The sequence below is a fragment of the Epargyreus clarus genome, unplaced genomic scaffold (assembly GCF_041222505.1).
Source record: "Epargyreus clarus isolate Ecla_fem2 unplaced genomic scaffold, WU_Ecla_fem_2.2 ptg000002l, whole genome shotgun sequence".
Taxonomy (NCBI): Eukaryota; Metazoa; Arthropoda; class Insecta; order Lepidoptera; family Hesperiidae; genus Epargyreus; species Epargyreus clarus.
The window spans coordinates 2253649-2273410 of NW_027332210.1; the positions used below are offsets into that span (position 1 = coordinate 2253649).

At 35.4% G+C, this 19762-nt stretch overlaps 2 protein-coding genes across 2 annotated transcripts; one reads left to right on the top strand and one right to left on the bottom strand.

Moving 5' to 3' along the window:
* The first annotated feature begins 733 nt into the window (after positions 1–733).
* Positions 734–4816, top strand: LOC140745765 (uncharacterized). The gene is made up of 2 exons (XM_073077661.1): positions 734–2094; positions 2545–4816. Exons 1-2 carry the CDS (start codon positions 898–900, stop codon positions 3820–3822), a joined length of 2475 nt encoding a protein of 824 aa, XP_072933762.1. The 5' UTR covers positions 734–897; the 3' UTR covers positions 3823–4816.
* A 672-nt stretch (positions 4817–5488) lies between these two features.
* LOC140745853 (retinol dehydrogenase 14) lies at positions 5489–19394 on the bottom strand. Its single transcript, XM_073077785.1, has 3 exons — positions 19241–19394; positions 7419–7712; positions 5489–6559 (listed from the first exon to the last, which is right to left on the bottom strand). Exons 2-3 carry the CDS (start codon positions 7708–7710, stop codon positions 5832–5834), a joined length of 1020 nt encoding a protein of 339 aa, XP_072933886.1. The 5' UTR covers positions 7711–7712; positions 19241–19394; the 3' UTR covers positions 5489–5831.
* Positions 19395–19762: the final 368 nt, after the last annotated feature.

Below are 19762 nucleotides of genomic sequence, written 5' to 3' on the forward strand. Positions count from 1 at the left end.
ATAATTAAATCTAAGAATTATATTTCGATTTATATAATGTAGCATACATTGGCAAAATAATATTAAATCGCAACGTATCGTTTATTTCGTTTGTTACATTAATCGGAACGTTAACATTCTGTCGTGCAGAAATAAAAGTAACTTCATTATTTTAACTACCAAAAACTTTACAACGTATGTAATAGAATATTTACAGGAATTTAGTGTTAAATTATAGGATAAAGAAACCTTTTATTTAATGTGATATACTTTGCCCTTAGATAAGTATGACTAATTTATGACTTTGCCTAATAAAAGGCAAATACATTTGAAACAATGTTCCCTTTCAATTTTCCGATCAGAATGTTTTGTAGGGATGGCCATTATTTCCGAAAAAGATAGATTCTTAAATAGATTACGAAATGTAATAAATCGATTCACAAAAAAATCGAGTCCCAAAGAATCAATTCACCGAAAAATCGATCTTCGATCTTTTCAGCTGATAGGGGACGAAGATAGCGAAAAAAAAGGTTATCAGGACCAAACAAGCACTGAAATACCTATCCATCAGTAAAGAAATGTCTACAACACATTCAACCATATTCGAAAAGATCCACATTCGACTTTCTTGGATGAAAGATCGATTCACTGAATCGATCCGTGTTTTGTTAGTTTAAAAAATCGATTCCTCCATTAATCGATCTTAGAGCATCCCTCATGTTTTGTATAATCTGTGGCATCTGTAAACATAACGGACGCTTTTGACAACTTTTAAATTTTTTCAAATAAATACTGAAAGTGAAGGCTTGGGTTCGCTAATGGGTGTCTGTTAAGAATTTATTTATTTTCATTACATTCAGTTTTTGAGTTGACAAGTGAATTATTAGTTAATAAAATGTGTTAATTAAAAGGCTAATCATGGCTACGATTGTGATGCAAAGGGACCTTGTGGTGTCTTTGAAAAAGGAAACGATATTAAATGTTGGTATCTTGAGCAAGCTTCAGCCGACCTCTGCGGAGTTATCACGACTGATTTTCAAAGAAAATGCATTGGAGAAGCCAACACAGAACTTGTTCAATCATCTTTCGTACTATTTGCTATCAATAATCGACGTAAATGTTAGTGCGTCGTTAACATGGCCCTTATATGATACGAAAGCGGAAAGGGCGTATAGAAGTGAACTTGCGAGCTTCATCAGTGATTATAGCGGCAAAGGGCTGCTAAGCCCTGTCATGTCCTCGTATTTAGTCAACCCGGGGTGCTACAAAGTAACTTTATTGATTTTCCAACTTTCACAATTGGCGGTAAATAGAATGCTCTTGACAAAAATGGAGAAAGAAAACCAAAAGAAATTATATAAAGAAATGACTGAAAAGTACAAATCGCTGCAAAAAGACGGTTTTATGGAAGGCATCGAAAAGGAAACTCAAGGAATGCTCAGTAAGTTTTCAAATCATTTGTACAAGAGAGAGGCAATGGAGAAAATAGCTGGGCTATTTCGAAAAAAGATTACCGAGATGGAGACCAAGTTATCAACCACAAATGCACAGAACTACATAAATAATTTAGTCGATGATTTTATAAAAAATCATAGCATCGATACAGAATCGAAAACAGAGTTGTTGAAAATAAAAAATATTGATGAACAATCAAAATTTTTCGATACATGGTTAGCTGAGGTAGATACTACTATGGATAGTATGGAAAAAGTATGGGACGATAAAGTGTCATCATTATCACAATCATGTCAGGCGGTTTACGAAACCTCGAAGGCGTTAATAGCCAAAAATACAGGAGAAAGTGACCGCAGTACGTACACTGTTGAGTATAATCATAAAAACGACGAAATTTGTACAAAAGATCTCGAAAATCATGTTAGTAGCCAACAGAAGTATGTCTTAAGAAATCTGGTGAAAGATGGACATTTAAATTTCCCGAATCTTATCCGAGCTTTTGTTATATCAATATGTTATATACTGAAACACAATGAAATCGGGAATGAGATTTATACCTTCAATGAGTACTTGGAAGGTGGGAGACGGAATTACTCGGAAATTGTGTCGGCTATGCGGATTTTAATCGAACGAGTATTAAACGCTGAAGCTAAGTTGCAAGTGAGTATTATTTTACTATGGTTATGTAAATGTTCATGGTATAGTGAAAAGGAACTAGTAGAATCCTTTGATTTGATTTTAGAGTCAACAGCAGTGTTAACATGCTGTATTCTCATTTGAAAGGTGTTGCAAGGCCTATTTCCTCGTATTAATCTGAGATGTTCCCATATGTTACTCAGGGGTAGAAATACATCTGTGACCAACCTCAGGCAGAACTCTTGTCTAGAGTTGATTACGGAGTCCATGGGTAGCAGTTGCTTCCACATCCACTTTATGTAAAGTAATGATGACCTATGTTGCTATCCCTGAGAATTAAGTAGAAACTTATAAGGAAATTAGCTAAAAAATACTTGCTTTTAGTATTAATATAATTCAGATAAAAGGTGGATTGTTTTTTGTAAATGTAAAAAGTCTTATGTAATAATTAAATATACAACTTTTAATTTTCAGCCGAGCACTGTACTATACAGTAGTTCAATCTCCATGAAGGATTTGCCAGAAATACCACCTCTACCCAACCTCTCAAACCTGAAGGCCACAAAGGATTCAACGCAAGTTCTATTCGATACTTTCACACCATTCAATTTAACAAAATACCAATTTAACTTACGACGGAAAAATAGTGGTATTTATTTTGCTAAACCACAACCAAAGTCGCTGATAACACCTTTCCATCATGCACCCAGAGATGACTTCTTGAAGAGTATAATATCTTGTCGTATTAGTGCATACGATAGACAAACCTCATGTGAGGATAACCACAACATGTCCATCATATCACACGTCAACAGAGGCAATGAGACGATTGCTGAATGCTCATCAGGCTTCACAAAACATCAGATATTAAGACTGCTTTCCACCAAGAAAAGTAGTAGCTCCAAAAAGTATAAGTATAGCACAGAAAGACCTAACATTAATATTAAGAAGGGCGGTTTGTTTAACGAATCAAACACCTCCAGTGAGAATGGTCTTTTCAGGAGTTATTCCTCACCTAACTTGTTTGAGAATCGAGAGAAAAGGTGTTTTACTAAAGGTAAAGGTCGGAAACTGTCGATAATGCAGGAAGACAGCCCGTCGTCAATGCTAGAGATTTCTGGCATAGCAACGCTACATCGAGAAAGTAATTACAGTACGCCACAAGACCATGCTAATGTGGAAAGTTCCAGAAAGGTCTCGGACTCAAGTATGCCGGTTATAACTATACCGTCTGATGCAGAAAGCAGAATAAATCACATATTAAAAGAAGAATTGGATTTAGATAAAGAAATGGGTATTAACAGCATCGTATCTCCCATTCTAGAAGAGCCTAGGAACAGCTTGGAACGCTCAGAGAAGCTAGAAGTAAGAAATGAGACTCCGAAAACAAATACACAATTGATAAGAAAAACTAGTTCTTTAGAGAAGATTATCAATAGATTTAAGAAGGTCAGAGCGAACGTTTTATCGGAAAAAGAAGACACAGCGGAATTTAAAACAATTGTCGAAGAAAAGGAGATTGCAAGGGGAGTTAATTTTGATGTTTTCACAGCAAATAGAATTCTCTTACCCGATCTACTAAGTCCAAGTTGTAATACTATGTCGATTAAATCTAATGCGAGTAATACGGATTATTTGGATCAGATTTGCATCGATTTGGATAAAGTAGAGGTTAAGAAACCAAGACAGAGTCTCGGCACAGCTCTGGGTGTGGACCAGACATTTTTAGACCAATTCGATTTAATAGACTGATTTCATATTTACAATTAACTTTTAAGTTGTAGGCTAAAAGTAAAATATGCTTTAATTATATAGAATTTTGCCAGTTAATTCACATTAATTATATTACCTTTAAGTTTAGTATTATCTGATTTTCAATATGAATTTTTACAATAATAACAAACTCAGATGCAGCGACCATCTTACTCCTCCAGAGTGGTGACACATCTGTGATCGGTTTCTGGTAGAACCTCTGTTTTATATCGCGGTGTAAGAGTCAGATGAATGTATCTACATTTTGTCAACTTTACAGCAGAGCAAAAATAGTGTGAAAATCGCAACGTAAGAACTTTTATGTTGAAATAGTTCATAATTATAATATCGTGAACGAACAATATTCTATATTATATTATGCAAAAAGTTCTTATAGGTCTAACAGATAACATGATAAATAAAACTAATTTAACAGTAGACATAATACGTTATTCTGGTTCAATCGAAAGTGGTTATTATGTTTTTTTTGGAACCTGTGAAATGTAGAATATAGCATTATGTCGTTGTCGGCGTTGTGGACCGGTTTGTGAAAAAAAAACAAATTTGTTTTTTTTTTGTGATATTTGAGATATGTTCATCTAACTCTTACACCGCGATATGGAGTTGGTCACAAATGTATATTGGTCACTATGATTGTAAGTGACCACTTACCACCAGGTTGACTGCATGTTCATTTGCTACTTCTGTTTAAAAAGGAAATAGAAGCATAACTCCTGTATGCATCTTAGATGATGCGTGTAATAAACTAAAAGAAAATTTTAGAGTACATAATTCCTATCTTAGACTAGCTGACCCGGCAAACTTTGTACCACCTCAAAATCTATTTATCAAATATATTTCATATAAAATATAGCCTATGTTACTAATGGATAATGTAGCTTTTGAATGGTGAAAGAATTTTTAAAATCGGTCCAGTAGTTTTTGAGCCTATTCATTACAATCAAACAAACAAACAAAGTTTTCCTCTTTATAATATCATGTGTTGTAATTAACAGAAAAATCTGCAGTGTAATATTTTAAAACTACATATAATTAAACAACTATATTCAGTGCCTTATTGTATTAATCATGTAACCAAATATCTATTTTTAATATCTTTATTGTCTGTTTCAAAAATGCTACCTACAATATTAAATAATTAAAAAACTCATCAATATTTTATATGCAAAATATTGCACAATAGTATTGACAGTCTAACGTAACTTAAAGTAAAACGCTTTATCCTAATTCCTACTTCTAAATATTACAGGATTCTAATAATTTCAATATTTACATGTTTTCTCCTTGTCTAAAAGACTAAATAACTTTTTATAATTAATCTGTCTTCAGTTTTTCTTGTAAATATGTTTTAATTTAGGTTTAAAAATAAACCACAAAGTATAAATGCAGTGTTTTTATTTCATAAATTTGCTTAACCATAAATAGTACATTACAATACGAGGACGAAAAATTTTTTTCTGACAAGTGTGAGTTTGCAGGCCGAGCCGCAGGCGAGGACTGCAATCACACGAGTCAGAAAAACATTTTTCGTCCGCGTGTTGTATAAAATTTTATATTACGGGGTCGGAAATGGGGGTTTTGCGCACGCGAAGCGTGCGTAAAACGTCAATTTACGCACGCCGTGATATAAATACTTTTACATATTGATTATATTAATTTGTACTTAAAATTATCGCAGGAATAAAGATGTAAGCTACTTAAATATTACTTGTGTAAGAGCAACATAGAAAAAAATAATCTTGATATAATATTATGTATTAAAAGAATATAATGTATTAAAAGAAAAAATGGCGGACGTTTTTAGTCATCACCTCGGTAAGCATTAATATTAAATAAAATGTATTTATTTTGTACTTACAAATTGTCAATTGTAATACTTTTCTTACTATACTAGTTACATAACGAATTCAAATCTTGTACACGTTACAAAACAATATTTAAATTACAATAGAAATAAATAAAAAACTCGTCAACAATCAAACAAAATCTTAGATTCTCGAGTCAGTGTCCTGCATTTTCACCATTTTCTCGGATATCTCCCAAAGTTTCTTAGCTTTGTTCATGTCACTCGCTGCCCGGGAAACTGAACTTTCTTGGCAGTCGGAGAAGTATTTGCCAGAAGTTTTCGCCAGTTTCTCATCAACGGCCAACATGACAGATGTTTGACAGCCTTGAACCGCGGTCTTGAAGAAACATTTGTTGATCACAGTCAAACACCAGCTGAAAGGCGCGGGCACCGAACTCCATATTCTTGTGTCGATTAATCCAGGGTGTAAGCAGTTCGCAGTAACTCCTGTACCTTCTAAACGGCGTGCCAATTCCTTGGTGAAGAGGATATTAGCTTCCTTTGACGCGTAGTATAAATATCCAGGCATGGTGGTCAGAGGATTTGGGTTATCCAAATTGAATGATGCTAATCTGTACAACGAAGATGCAACGATTACGATTCTTGACGGGGCGCTTTTCTTGAGTAAGTCTATTAGCAGATGGGTTAAGAGAAACGGTCCGTAATGATTTGTAGCCATTGTCATCTCGATGTCATCTTCAGACTTGTTTTTCTTGAAGGATTGCGCGTATCCAGCGTTGTGGATTAGCACGTCCAAGGTTTGCTCCGTTTTGTTGATGTCGTCGGCGAATGCTCTGATGGACGCGAAAGAGCAGAGATCTAGTTTCTTCACCAGGACTTTCGTGTTCTTTGTGCCGTCGATGATTTCATCTGCAAAGATTTAAAGTGCAATGATCAATAATTATAAACTACTCAATGAAATGAAGACTCGTTAAAAGACCACGCATAACATAAGCCGGTTTGCCGGAAACTAATGTGCAATTAAATGCTTCTAAAATTATTTACAAGTATGTACTGCACAGTAGTTTCCTTATGTAGGCGAAAATGTATGTAATGGCGAAATGATGTATCAAATGTTCATTCTAATTCTGGGTGTTTACGTAATCATCTTTGTATGTTTCAAGGGTATGTATTTATGTTTGTGTGTAGCAGAAGACCCGCGTGGTGGAGCGTTCACACTGTCGGTGTGACGCAAAGAGGGTTGCAGGTTCGACCCTAGCCGGACAGATGTTTAAATCATGTATTTATTTTTTATAAATAGGCAGTGATAGCCTAGTGGTTAAGAAACTTGGCCTCTTGATCGAGGGGTCCGAGGTTCAAATCCCAGGCACGCACCTCTGATCTTTCAAAGTTATGTGCGTATTAGAAATTAATTATCACTTGCCTAAACGGTGAAGGAAAACATCGTGAGGAAACCCGCATACCTGAGAAATATAAAAAAATGTTTTCAAAGGTATGTGAAGTCTACCAATTCGCACTTGGCCAGCGCGGTGGACTACGGCCTAATCCTTCTCATTCTGAGAAGAGACCCGTGCCCAGCAGTGGGACAATAATCGGTTGATGATAATGATGATGATGATTTATTTTTCTGTTTCGGTCTCGGTGTTTGATTATTCGTGTACTGTGGCCATGGCAGTCAAGACACAGATAAAAATCCTAGTTACATATAACGAGTGTAGAAAACGTCACTTATTATTAATTGTAGATTATGGGTAAAAATCAGTATTACCTTTAACCTTCTCCGCCGCGTCCACATTCCGGCAAGCCATGATGACTCTTGCACCTCGTTTCGCCAACTCCCTGGCCGTCTCCTTCCCAATGCCACTGGTACATCCAGTTACAATCACGGTCTTTCCATCCATTCTGGTCTTTTCTCTATATGTCCCGCAAGTGAACCGAGCGTATAAGTGGATAATAAAGAATATTCCGATGAGACCAAGAATGGCTAGGAAACCGAGGATTATGAGGAGAGGGAACACCCAGTACAGGTAGTCGGCTTTCCACGCTTCGGCTACAATCATGTCTGAAAACAAGGATAGGATGCTTTGATTATACATTTAAACTTTTCAACACTACCTAATCTAGATTAGGCTAAGATAACAAAACTTTTCTAGCTAACTTGAATTTTAACGTAAATTGAAGTTTAATAGAGTTAGTTGTTGGTGTTTTTCCAAGAGAATTTCTTTAATCACCATAAAGTATTTTGTTTGACAAAAAATTAATACAATAATTGAGGTAGGTTAGTATAAAGACGACCTTGAGCGCACATAGGTAAACCTTTTAGGTTAGTAATAACATGGAATAAATAACAAAATACAATCGGCGCTAATTTGAGGACACCCTTTCATGGTGATAGCTAAGTTCAGACAACACCCCAGGTAAGATGTTTTTCTTTCAAAACTTTTTACCTAAACATAAAAATAAAAATACGGCTCTATAAACTTTGATATTGCTCGGTTCATAATATTTTTAAAATGTTATTTACAAGATTTTCCTTATTTTTTTAAATATTTGATGAAGATTACGATTTTTCTGTTTTTAGAAGGTGGTTTTACCTGATTATTGATTAATCCCAGGTGTAATTGTTAGTTCACCTAAACATATTAAAAATCACACAGTATCTTAACAAATTTAATTTTGGGGATTTTGGAGATTTTTTTGAGGATATCGTAAGGCACTGTACTTTGGAACTACTCGTACTACAGTGGAAGACTGCAGGGTAGTAATACCTATAGCATGTAAATGTTTTTTTTTTTTTTTTTTTTATAATATAAGGGTAGCAGACGAGCATGCAGTCCACCTGATGGTAAGTGGCTACTGCCGCCCATGGACATCTGTAATCAACCCCAGATAGGATTAGATATTCCTACCTAAGGTCGGCCACAGATGCGCCGCTACCCCTGAGGACTAAGCTGGAACGCCTCGGAAAAGTATGTCTCCCTTACCACACCCTTCAAACCGGAACACAGCAGCGCTTAACACTGCTGTTATTAGGTAGAAATAGGTGTGGCGGTGGTGCCGCCGGAGTCGAACCATAAAAGGTTCTACCACCTTCAATGTGGTAAAAAGTTCTATTTATTTTTAGGTTTTATTTATTTTATTGCATTATTTTATAGTAAGGTACACGAAAAAACATTGTTAAAATTTATAAGAAACTGTTTAAAACTTTTCATTCAAAAGTTTACTCTGGCCATATATATTTATTTGGCTGTATGTCATATGTATGCGTAATAAAAAAGAAAAAAAGGAAATAATGGCGGGAAAAGGCGAACGACGAACATGAAATCCTTACTAATATTATAAATCCGAAAGTAACTCTGTCTGTCTGTCTGTCTGTCTGGTTGTCTTTTCTTCACGCCTAAACCACTGAACCGATTTTAATGAAATTTTGTACAAAGATAGTCTGAGACCCGAGAACGGACATAGGATAGTTTTTATCCCGGAAATCCCACGGGAACTAGGGATGGCGATCTAAGATCGATTAATCGGAGAATAGATCTTTTGTACCAAAAAGTCGATTATTTTAATCGATATCCTTATTAATATTATAAATGCGAAAGTAACTCTGTCTGTCTGTATGTCTCTTCTTCACGCCTAAACCACTGAACCGATTTTAATGAAATTCTGTACAAAGTTAGTCTGAGACCCTAGAATGGACATAGGATAGTTTTTATCCCAGATAGCGATCTTAGATCTATTAATCAGAGAATCGATCTTTTTTTAAAGTCGTTTTTTTTAATCGGTCTCCAGTAATGGATCCTACCTACGTTTGTGGGTCTTTTGGCATACTCTAAATAACCATGACTTTAAAAATATCAATTCTTGCAATCGGAGACGGTTGCAACATTATATTTGTTACTATAGATTTATTGGGATTATAATATAATGGGGTGGCAATTCTTTCCGAAAAAGATCGATTTTTGAATCGATTCGAATCGAAGTGCAAAAAATCGATTCGCAAAAAAATCGAGGCCCTAAGAATCGATTCTGTCTTCGATCTTTTTTCGAGGATAGCGAAAAAAAAGGTTATCAGGATCAAACAAATTATGAATCCGTCAGCAAATCCTTACTTCCTTACTAATCCTTACTAATATTATAAATGTGGAAGTAACTCTGTCTGTCTGTCTCTTCTTCACGGCTAAACCACTGAACCGATTTGAATGGAATTTTGTACAAAGATAGTCTGAGACCCGAGAAAGGACATAGGGTAGTTTTTATCCCGGAAATCCCACGGGAACTACGGATGGGGTGGCGATCTGAGATCGATTAATCGATCTTTTGAAGCAAAAATCGATTATTTTAATCGATCTCCAGTAATGGATCGATTCAGTGAATCGATCTTTCAACCCAGAAGATCGAAATTCGATTTTTTCATAATTTATCTACAGTTACTTTACTTATCCATGTTAGTCGATCATCTATCTATTTATATAAAACTGAATATTTGTCTATATACATTTTATAAAATCGGACACTATGCATTTGATCAAGTGATGATCTTTTGCAGTTGTTGTCCAAGAGCCCACGAAGGTTTGGGGGTTGGTAAGACCGACAGATGGCACCACTGTCATTCCAATGAAGGTACGAATTTTCTGTTTTATGTATGTCATATTATATCTTTAAATGCGGGCGAAGCCGCGGGTACCACTAGTATATTTATTGTATGGAGGTCTTGTGATTGAATACTAATAACTGGATGGATTTAAGCCTTTCGTTGGAGATATACCTTTACACTGGTTTACAAGAACCATCTCGGCAGCTGAATTAAGTCAGAAATAAGTATTTTTGTGGCAGTTTTACTAATGTTTATTTTTAAACTTCTAAACATTTCTTAATGAAAAGTAACTACTTAAAACATAGATTAGTAAAGATTACTCACTCCTAACAAGAAAATGTACCCAGTTTTGAGAATTGAAATAGTTGCGTAAAAACGTTTTGCCACGTCTCCGTGCTAAAATGTCCCTAAAATATTTGAAATAATTATTTATTTATTTATTATGTAAATTACGCAGTATTCGTTATTTATTCGTAAATTTTCTTTAAAAATGTTTTTATTTTTCAAGAATTCAAAAAAAGAACTTACTAATAGTTAAGCCGTTTGTAGCTTCATTCAATTTCAAGGCGGCGAAGTATCTTTACTAATCTATGCTTAAAACAATAAAGGTTGATGTCCCACTGACCAAATTAAGCGTGTTAATCAATTCCGTTCCTAAGATACAATGAACAATAGCTTATTGGGAAATCTGTTTGGTAAAAAAATTTTTAACAAAAAATACAACCGACTTCTATGTCACTACAAAGTAAAAAATAATTGAAATAAATGTTGGTTTAGTACATATTTCTGAAGTCGGCGCTCAATATATTTAGTTGGATACCGATGTAAACAGCGTGTCTAATATGAGCGCCGACTTCAGAAATATGTACTAAGCCAACATTTATTTCAATTATTTTTTACTTTGTAGTAGAATTATTAAAATCGGTCCACTAACGGCGGAGTAATTCGTGTACATACATAAAAAAAAAGATACCGGCCGAATTGATAACCACCTCCTTTTTGAAGTCGGTTAAAAAATGGTATGTAAATTTACCAAGGTAGGTACTTTATACTACAATTGACAAATATTATGTTAATTATACCACAAATTGTTACCAATAATCCTATGATTTTCGAGGGTGTAGTCCGCGCCAAACTGCTAGTCCGCTCTGAAGTTGTTGCGAGCAGATGTTACAATACAATTTGTTATGGCGACGCGATTCATGTCTATATTCAGAGCGGACTAGCAGTTTTACGCGGACTATACCTATGTATGTCTCATCCTTTGAAGATGGTAAAACCCTTTTTGGTTCGACTCCGGTGGCACAACCGCCACACCTATTTCTACTTAATAACAGCAGTGTTAAGTGCTGCTGTGTTCTGGATTGAAGGGTGTTGTAAGGGAGATATGCTTTACCGAGGCGTTTCAGCTTAGACCGCAAGGTCCCTACACATCTGTGACCTCAGAATCTGTTACTATTTGGAGCTTATTACAAATGTCCATGAACGGCAGTAGCTATTTATTATAAAAAATGGCCAGAAATTCAGTTACTTTGGTGTAAAAAATGTTAAACAAATAAATGAAAACCCCTAATTCCCCTACCTACTTACACAAATTGAAAGTACTTATTGAAATCATAGATAAGTATTGAAATTCGACTTTTTTAATAAAAATATTTTAATTAACTCACAATTTGGATCCGGAATAAACACAGTTCTAAATGGAGGTCTTTAACCAGCAAAGATTCGGACAAAACTAAATTACAGTCATTAAGCTTGCCGGGTTTTCCCATTAAATTGCTTACTTAGATGAAGTTACCTAAGTACCATATTATAATGGAATTCACAGAAAACTACTACATTATGAGCATTATAACTATAAATCGTAATTAAGGCCCGTGCCAGACATAGCACAAACATTTGAACACATATTTGAACACTTGTTTGAACACAGTGAAGAACGGGTATTTGACTATTTGTTCAAAGCTTGGTTCAAATATTTGCACTTTGTCATTTGGTGTCAGTTTTTCGATCGCACATCAAAGGGTTCAAACTTCAAATATGTGCGGAGCCACATGCGCAAAATCTAATCACTAGGGGACCATGACATGAGTGACAGGTTGAAAAATTTAAACAATAAGTGTTCAAATGTGTGAGCAAAGTCTTTGTTCAAATATTTGTTTATGTCTGGCGCCGGGGTAACAACAACAACAAAACAATCTGTCTCGTGACGTTGCGGTCATCAATGGTCATATAGAGGGTTTCGGGTTCGATGTCCGGTAACACGTTGAGATTTTTTTTCGAGATCTAGGTCATCTGGGTGTTTGAACACAACGAGCATTATCAAATTGGTATGAGTGTAGAAAGCGTATTTTACATTTAAGTAACAAACGAGTATGCAGTCGTTTTGATGGAAATTGGTCTCTGCTGCCCATTGACATTGTTTATAGTTGAACCTGTCAACCTGATAAGATTAGATCCCTGTCGGCCATAGATGTGTTACCTACTATCCCTGCGGACTAAGTTGGATCACCTCAGGTATGTCTCTCTTCGTCCCTGTGGTTCCGAGAGCAGAATAGGACTATGGTATCTCCTGCCTGGCGTAAGAGGCCACTAAGAGGGGCTTCCGTGGATGCGGTCGGCAAGAGTGGGGCTTGAACCTCCCGGCCAGCGATCCCGGGAAGGACGGCTGTATGTGTGGTCGCATAACGTCATACCTAAACGGTGTGGCGAGCGTTATGCTCATCTGGGTAGAGTCCGACGGGCCAACGCGCTAAGAGGACTCCGGTTGCGTTCCTTTGGAGATCCCGGAGTCCTCTACGCAGCGCCGAGGACAGCCACCCGGGGGGGTTTAAGTGTGGTAATAATCCCACATAACCCCGTGTCGCTCGCACGGCATCGGGTACCTTTTGAAGGTTTCCTCCTCGTTAAAAAAGTATGTTACACATCCTTCATCCTTCCGAAACAGCAGCGTTTAACGTTTAACGCTGCTGTTATTAGGTAGAAATAGGGATAGTGGTGGTATCTCCGGTATATAACCACAGGGTTGTACCAACGCTTAGGTATTGTACGAGAAGTCAAAATCTATGCGTACCTACCTCTACCGAAAAGATTAACAATTTTAATTACAGCTTTAATTGAGTGTCTGATAGACATTTCATTTTATTTAAAATATAATTATAACATTTATTATTTAAAATTTCGACTCCTATTTAGTACCAAGGGATTAATATTAAAAAAAAACGTCCATTAGTCATGAAAAATGTTATTTATGAAACCTACTGCTTCTAGATGCTTTGTGCATCAGTGAATTGTATTAAGTAAGATCAATGATATATGTACCTACAACTAGTTTTATGTGCCATTGTTCGATCGGGTATGACCAATCTATGGTTTTTACTAGAGTTACATACTCATAAATGAGTAAGGTTATATTAACTCAGGTCCATGAACAATGTTTTTATATTAACGAATGTTTCTTCAACGAAAGATTCATTATATAACTCTGTCATACAGTGCAGGTAAAATATTGATGGGTAAGTAATTCTTGGAAACGCCAAATTGTGCTTGAACTGGCAAAAAGTTACTTTTTGGTAAACAAAGTCAAAACGGGGTTCAAATTGAGGTTAAGATGTTGCAGGAATTCTGAGAAATAAAAGAATAGACACATGTAAAAAGTATTTGCTGTATTTTGTACCTAGTTTGTTTATGTACCTAGGTACGCAGCAGCAGGTAGGTATAGTCTGCGTAAAACTGCTAGTCTGCTCTGAATATAGTAATGAATCGCGTCGCCATAGCAAAATGTATGATTACACCTGCTCGTAACACCTTCAGAGCGGAGTAGCAGTTTGGCGAGGACTATATCTACCTAACTTATAAAGGACTACATTTTTATAATGTGGAATTAGCTAACGAGCATGCAGTCCACCTGATGTTAAGTGCAGTCCATAAACACTTGTAATCAACCCGAGATAAGATTAGAGATCGGACACGGATGCGTTGCTACGCCTAAGGACTAAGTTGGATAACTTTGCTAACTATCCCTTATCACACCCTTCAAACCGGAATACATCAGCGCTTAACACTGCTGTTATTTGCAGAAATAGCTGTTTATTAGATTGAGGGCACATTTATATTACATCTCGTCAGTCATCATTTATGCTTGAAAAATGTTTAAAGTCATAGACTTCAGAAGACACGACGATTAAAAGGCAAAATGAATCCACCAATTCCATGAATTATTTTATTTTTTGTAAACTTTTCAAGTTCTAATCACTCCTGTCAATTTTACTTAATTTCGCTCAGTAAATTTTGTGCTTCAACCGCTGTGACATTAAAAAAATGAAAACTTTCTGATCTTACTCTACATGTAGGCAATTATCATTAGGCGTATTAAAGTAGAAGTTTCGCCATCACAAATTGCTTGTATGACTCGAGTCAGGTAACGTGTAATTTTGCTTTCTCTTAAATAAATATAATTAGGTACAATTAACAAAATACTTTCTGGCCACCCAACGATGTGTTTCTAATTGTTACGATGATGAATAGGGAAAGGAACTCCTGTAATTACTGAAATTATATGAAGATAAATAAATCGTCATAGTCGTAGAATAAAGACGGATTTGATAAGAATACGAGATTCACTTTATGACATTTGGATAACATATTGTCCAAATATTATTACTGCATTACAGAAAAAAATATGTATTTTAGTTATCAAATTAATAAGTCTGTATAGCGATGGATTTGAAATGCGCTCATAGTAAAATGACGTTTGTGAATAACTTGAAATGGCTGCCCTGTAAAGTTTGGTATTTGTTAAATCAGACTGTTCTACGACTATGACGAAATAATTGATTTATGTTATGTTAGTTTTAATATAAAGGTAGAAAACGGGCTGTCCGCCTGATGGTAAATGGCTATTGCCGCTCATGGACACCTGTAATCCACCCCAGATTAAATTAGAGTCCTACCTAAGTTCGGTCACAGAGGTGTTGCTACCCCAGAGGATTGAGTTGGAAAGCCTCTGAAAAATATGTATCCCTTACCATACCCTTTAAACTAGAATACAGAAGCGCTTAACTGTAATTAGGCAGAAACGGGCGAGGCGGTGATGCCTCCAAAGTCGAACCACGAATTCACTTAAAAATACCTATTAACTATGACAAAACAACGTAAATTGCTTAAGACTAAAGATATATTATACGTAATAAAATAAGCTATGCAAGCGGAATATGACACCACCCAATAATAGTGCGTTAATTGCATTATAGTCGTCACAATTTAATAGGCCCATTTTGACATATGCCATCCTAATGTCATTAAAGTTTTGAACTAACTTTGTGTGAACGTACAACGTAATTGGAAAGTCAAATAGTTCTAAATATACCATAACGCAATAATTTGTAAACAAGACTAATTAATAACATTTATAAATTGTATTACACATTTAAATTCAGTTTAATGTGTCCAGAAACCAATTTATCATACACCGAAAAGTATCATAGGGCGTCGTTGCAATGTTATATCAGTCGGGTAATTTGGAAGTTTACGTCCATTTCCGGCTACAGCTTGCGGCTTCAATCCATTCGGAAGAAATCATAATCGATTAACTTTTAAATAATATAATAATAATAATCGAAACTTAGAATTACCAATCATTAATTATTTATTTGTCCCTTTTCATCATAACAACACTAAAATAATCGGGACTTTGTTTCTTAGTGAATGATAAGATGAAAAAAAATACAGGTTACGATAGCACGAGCGATGCTTTATTTAATCTTCTAAAAATGATGAAATCGTTAAGTTACGAAATAATTTATTTTCTTTTCTCCTTTTTATTAAATCTTTAGATGATTTAAAAAGATATTACTTAAATAAATATTCAGTTAACAAAATATTAAGTATTCTATACAATACGATATTGAGTTGTAATCGATTTGTCGTAAAAATAGGTTTCTTTTGTTATCGATTTGTATATCACATGCTTACGAGGGGGAACCTCGTAAACAAAAAAAAGTATATTATTATGAAAATTTAGGAGGTCGGTCACAGATGCGCCGCTACCTCTGAGAACTAAGCTGGAACGTCTCGGAAAAGTATGTCTCCCTTCAAACCAGAACACAGCAGCGCTTAACACTGCTGTTATTAGGCAGAAACAGGTGTGGCGGTGATGTCGCCGAAGTCGAACCACGAAGGGTTAAACCGTTAAGATGATTATAACGTACTTATTGGCTGTACAAACGTAGTTACGTTAGGTTAGGAGGTTCAATATGAACTCACTACGAAGTTCACTATACTAGTTAACTTCTTTAGTAAACAAATCACGTAGCTTCCTGCTTTGCAGATGTTTTCTGACACAATTTGTAGCCTTGGCAACACTATGATGTCACTTAAATATGAATAATGGGTTGAGTGGGCCCTATACTATGTAAGTAGACTTATAGGTAATCCTTAAACTAATTATATTTGTTTCGATTGCAATACATTCCATCTATTTTATAGATTTGTAGGCGGCTTTTTAGGCAAAATAAAATTATAATTATATCTAGACCTTAATTAATTAGATTGCGTTTAATTTATTTATTAACACAACAAAATATAGTTTACAAAACTAAAAAACACGCTATAACAGAACTAAAAAGCAATAATTGTTTGCATTCTAGTAACTTTGCGATGAACGTTCTCTAAGGCGCTCGAACAATCTCGCTTCGAAAATCGTTAATCCTGCGGATGTTGATAAGGACAATGGTACAAAATTATTAAAATCGTATATTGTCATCGGTTTTTGATAATTCTTTAATTGGAATTGAACTGAACGTTCAAAGTGGATAGAAATCGCGTTCAAAGATGATATGTAGTTACATACATACATACCTACATACATACAAACATACATACAATCCAAGCTAATAAAAACGTGTTAAAAACGCATATCGTGAGTACCCGTTACATAACAAAATGTCTCAATTCCGCGATAATTTTAGTCTAATATCATATAGAGCATAAAATCCACCTGATGGTAACTCCCGCCCATGTACATCAATCAACCCCAGATAGGATTAGATGTTCCTACTTGAGATCAGACACTAATGCGCCGCTACCGATGCTGCTGTTATGAGGCAGAAATAGGTGTGGCGTTGATGCCTAACTACAACAGAGTCTAACCACAAAGGGTTCTACCACCTTTTTTTTTATAATGTAGGAGTAGCAGACGAGCTTGCAGTCCACCTGATGGTAAGTGGCTACTGCCGCCCATGGACATCTGTAATTAATCCCAGATAGGATCAGATATTCCTACCTAAGGTCGGCCACAGATGCGCCGCTACCCCTGAGGACTAAGCTGGAACGCCTCGGAAAAGTCTGTCTCCCTTACCACACCCTTCAAACCGGAACACAGCAGCGCCTAACACTGCTGTTATTAGGTAGAAATAGGTGTGGCGGTGGTGCCGCCGGAATCGAACCACAAAGGGTTCTACCACCTTCATTACTTCAAAGCTGATGGTTCACTACGATAAAAAATAGATACTAATTCTATTCTGTCTGTGCGAAGCGCAGGCGGGTTGCTAGTTAATATTAAAAAGACGAAGTCACGTATATTCGCTAGTATAATAACATCAAATACGTTCCTTGGATGGCGTAGAAAAAGAAAGTAAGACGCAACACATAGGTCACGGCGAAAGTATCGTCGATAGCGAATATATTGTAGCTATTACCCTTTGATAAGTAAAATAGAAAGATACTTCATCGCCTTGAAATTGAATGGATCCACAAAAGGATGATTTTATGATTTATTGTTTGAATCCTTGACAAATAAAAAACATTTTTAGAGAAATTTCAATATAAATAACGAATACTACGTAATTTACGTAATAAATAGATAAGTATTTCAACAACTTTGGGGATATTTTAGAACGGAGACGTGGCAACACTTTATTTACGCAATAATTCCTTTCTCAAAACTGTTTACAATTTCTTGTTAGCAGTGACCAATCTATGTATTTTTCTCATCTAAGCTATTACCTAACACTTTTAACATGTGTTTTTTATAATATATGAGTAGCAGACGAGCATGCAGTCCACCTGATGGTAAGTGGCTACTGCCGCTCTTGGATATGTAATCAACACCAGATAGGATTAGATTCCCACCTGGAGGTCGGCCACCGTCGCGCCGCTACCCCTGAGGACTAAGCTGGAACGCCTCGGAAAAGTATATCGCCCTTACCACGCTTCAAACAAGAACACAGCAGCGCTTAACACTGCTGTTGTAAGGCAGAAATAGGTGTGGCGGTGGTGCTGCCGGAGTTGAACCATAGAGGGTTTTACCACCAGTAAACATGTACAAATAATTAAAAAGCACTGTACATAATTAAGCAGTAACTAAAGAATAAATAGTTACTTTACTACAAGAACTCATTAAATGCACATTTGCAAAAATCATTAAGTATCATTAATAACTTCTTAATGTTTATAATTCTCCGTTGATATAATAATAACAAAGATGTTATGTGATTTCATTTTATCATATAAAATACATATGCCACAAATTAAATATATTCATTCCTATTCTTATTTCTAAGTAGGTAACTTTTTAGTTAAATATTTTAATGACAATTAATAAACGTGACTCGTATTCATAATATAGTTTTCTAAGAAAATAATAAATCATTTGTAACAAACTCTACACACTATGATAGAGCAATTATTTTTAAATATTTTTCTGTACAAAATGTTAGGTCTATTATAAAAATACCTTATTTTTAAATCATTATTATTAAAATTTGGTCTATTAGAATCTATCTTCTATTAAATTAAATTAAAAGTTTTTTATACATCCCATACATTAATATTATTCTATGTTATATCTAAATAAAAACTTGGATGTTTCACTTTAAAAACAAAACTTAATTCAAAAGTAGGAACTATTCAAATTAATTAATTACTAAGTTATGATACATAAATATAATAACAATATTTACATTACTTATTTATTAAAAAAATAAAATAACCCCTACCTTTATTTTTCAAAACTGTCACTGCACTACACGTGTTATCACTTCAACGGTAGGCCACCAACTGACGGTCAGCGATGGTAATGGTAAGAACGCATCAATCCGTCAACTCAATACCACTACAACTTACTTTTCTATTATTTCAAAGGAAATGGGTCTTTATGGTTAAGTTATGAGTTATGACGTATTCTATGTATGTATTACGTAGTTATTTTATTGTGAAGTATGAACCTATTGGTCTGTACTACAATAGTAGGTCATTAGTTTTTACTTGTAAGCGAAATTCGATAACCATTATAGAAAATTTGAGGTGATTATTTATTTTATTAATAACATTAAAACTTACCGGGACTACAGTACTTTATTTGGTTCCTATTAAGGAAGGAAGAGGGCTACGGTATCCCCTGCCTGTTCTAAATGGGGCTTGCGGGGTTGCGCGTGGCAAGAGAGGGAGCTCGAACCGGAAAAAGGTGGTAGAACCCTTTGTGGTTCGACTCCGGCGGCACCACCGCCACACCTATTACT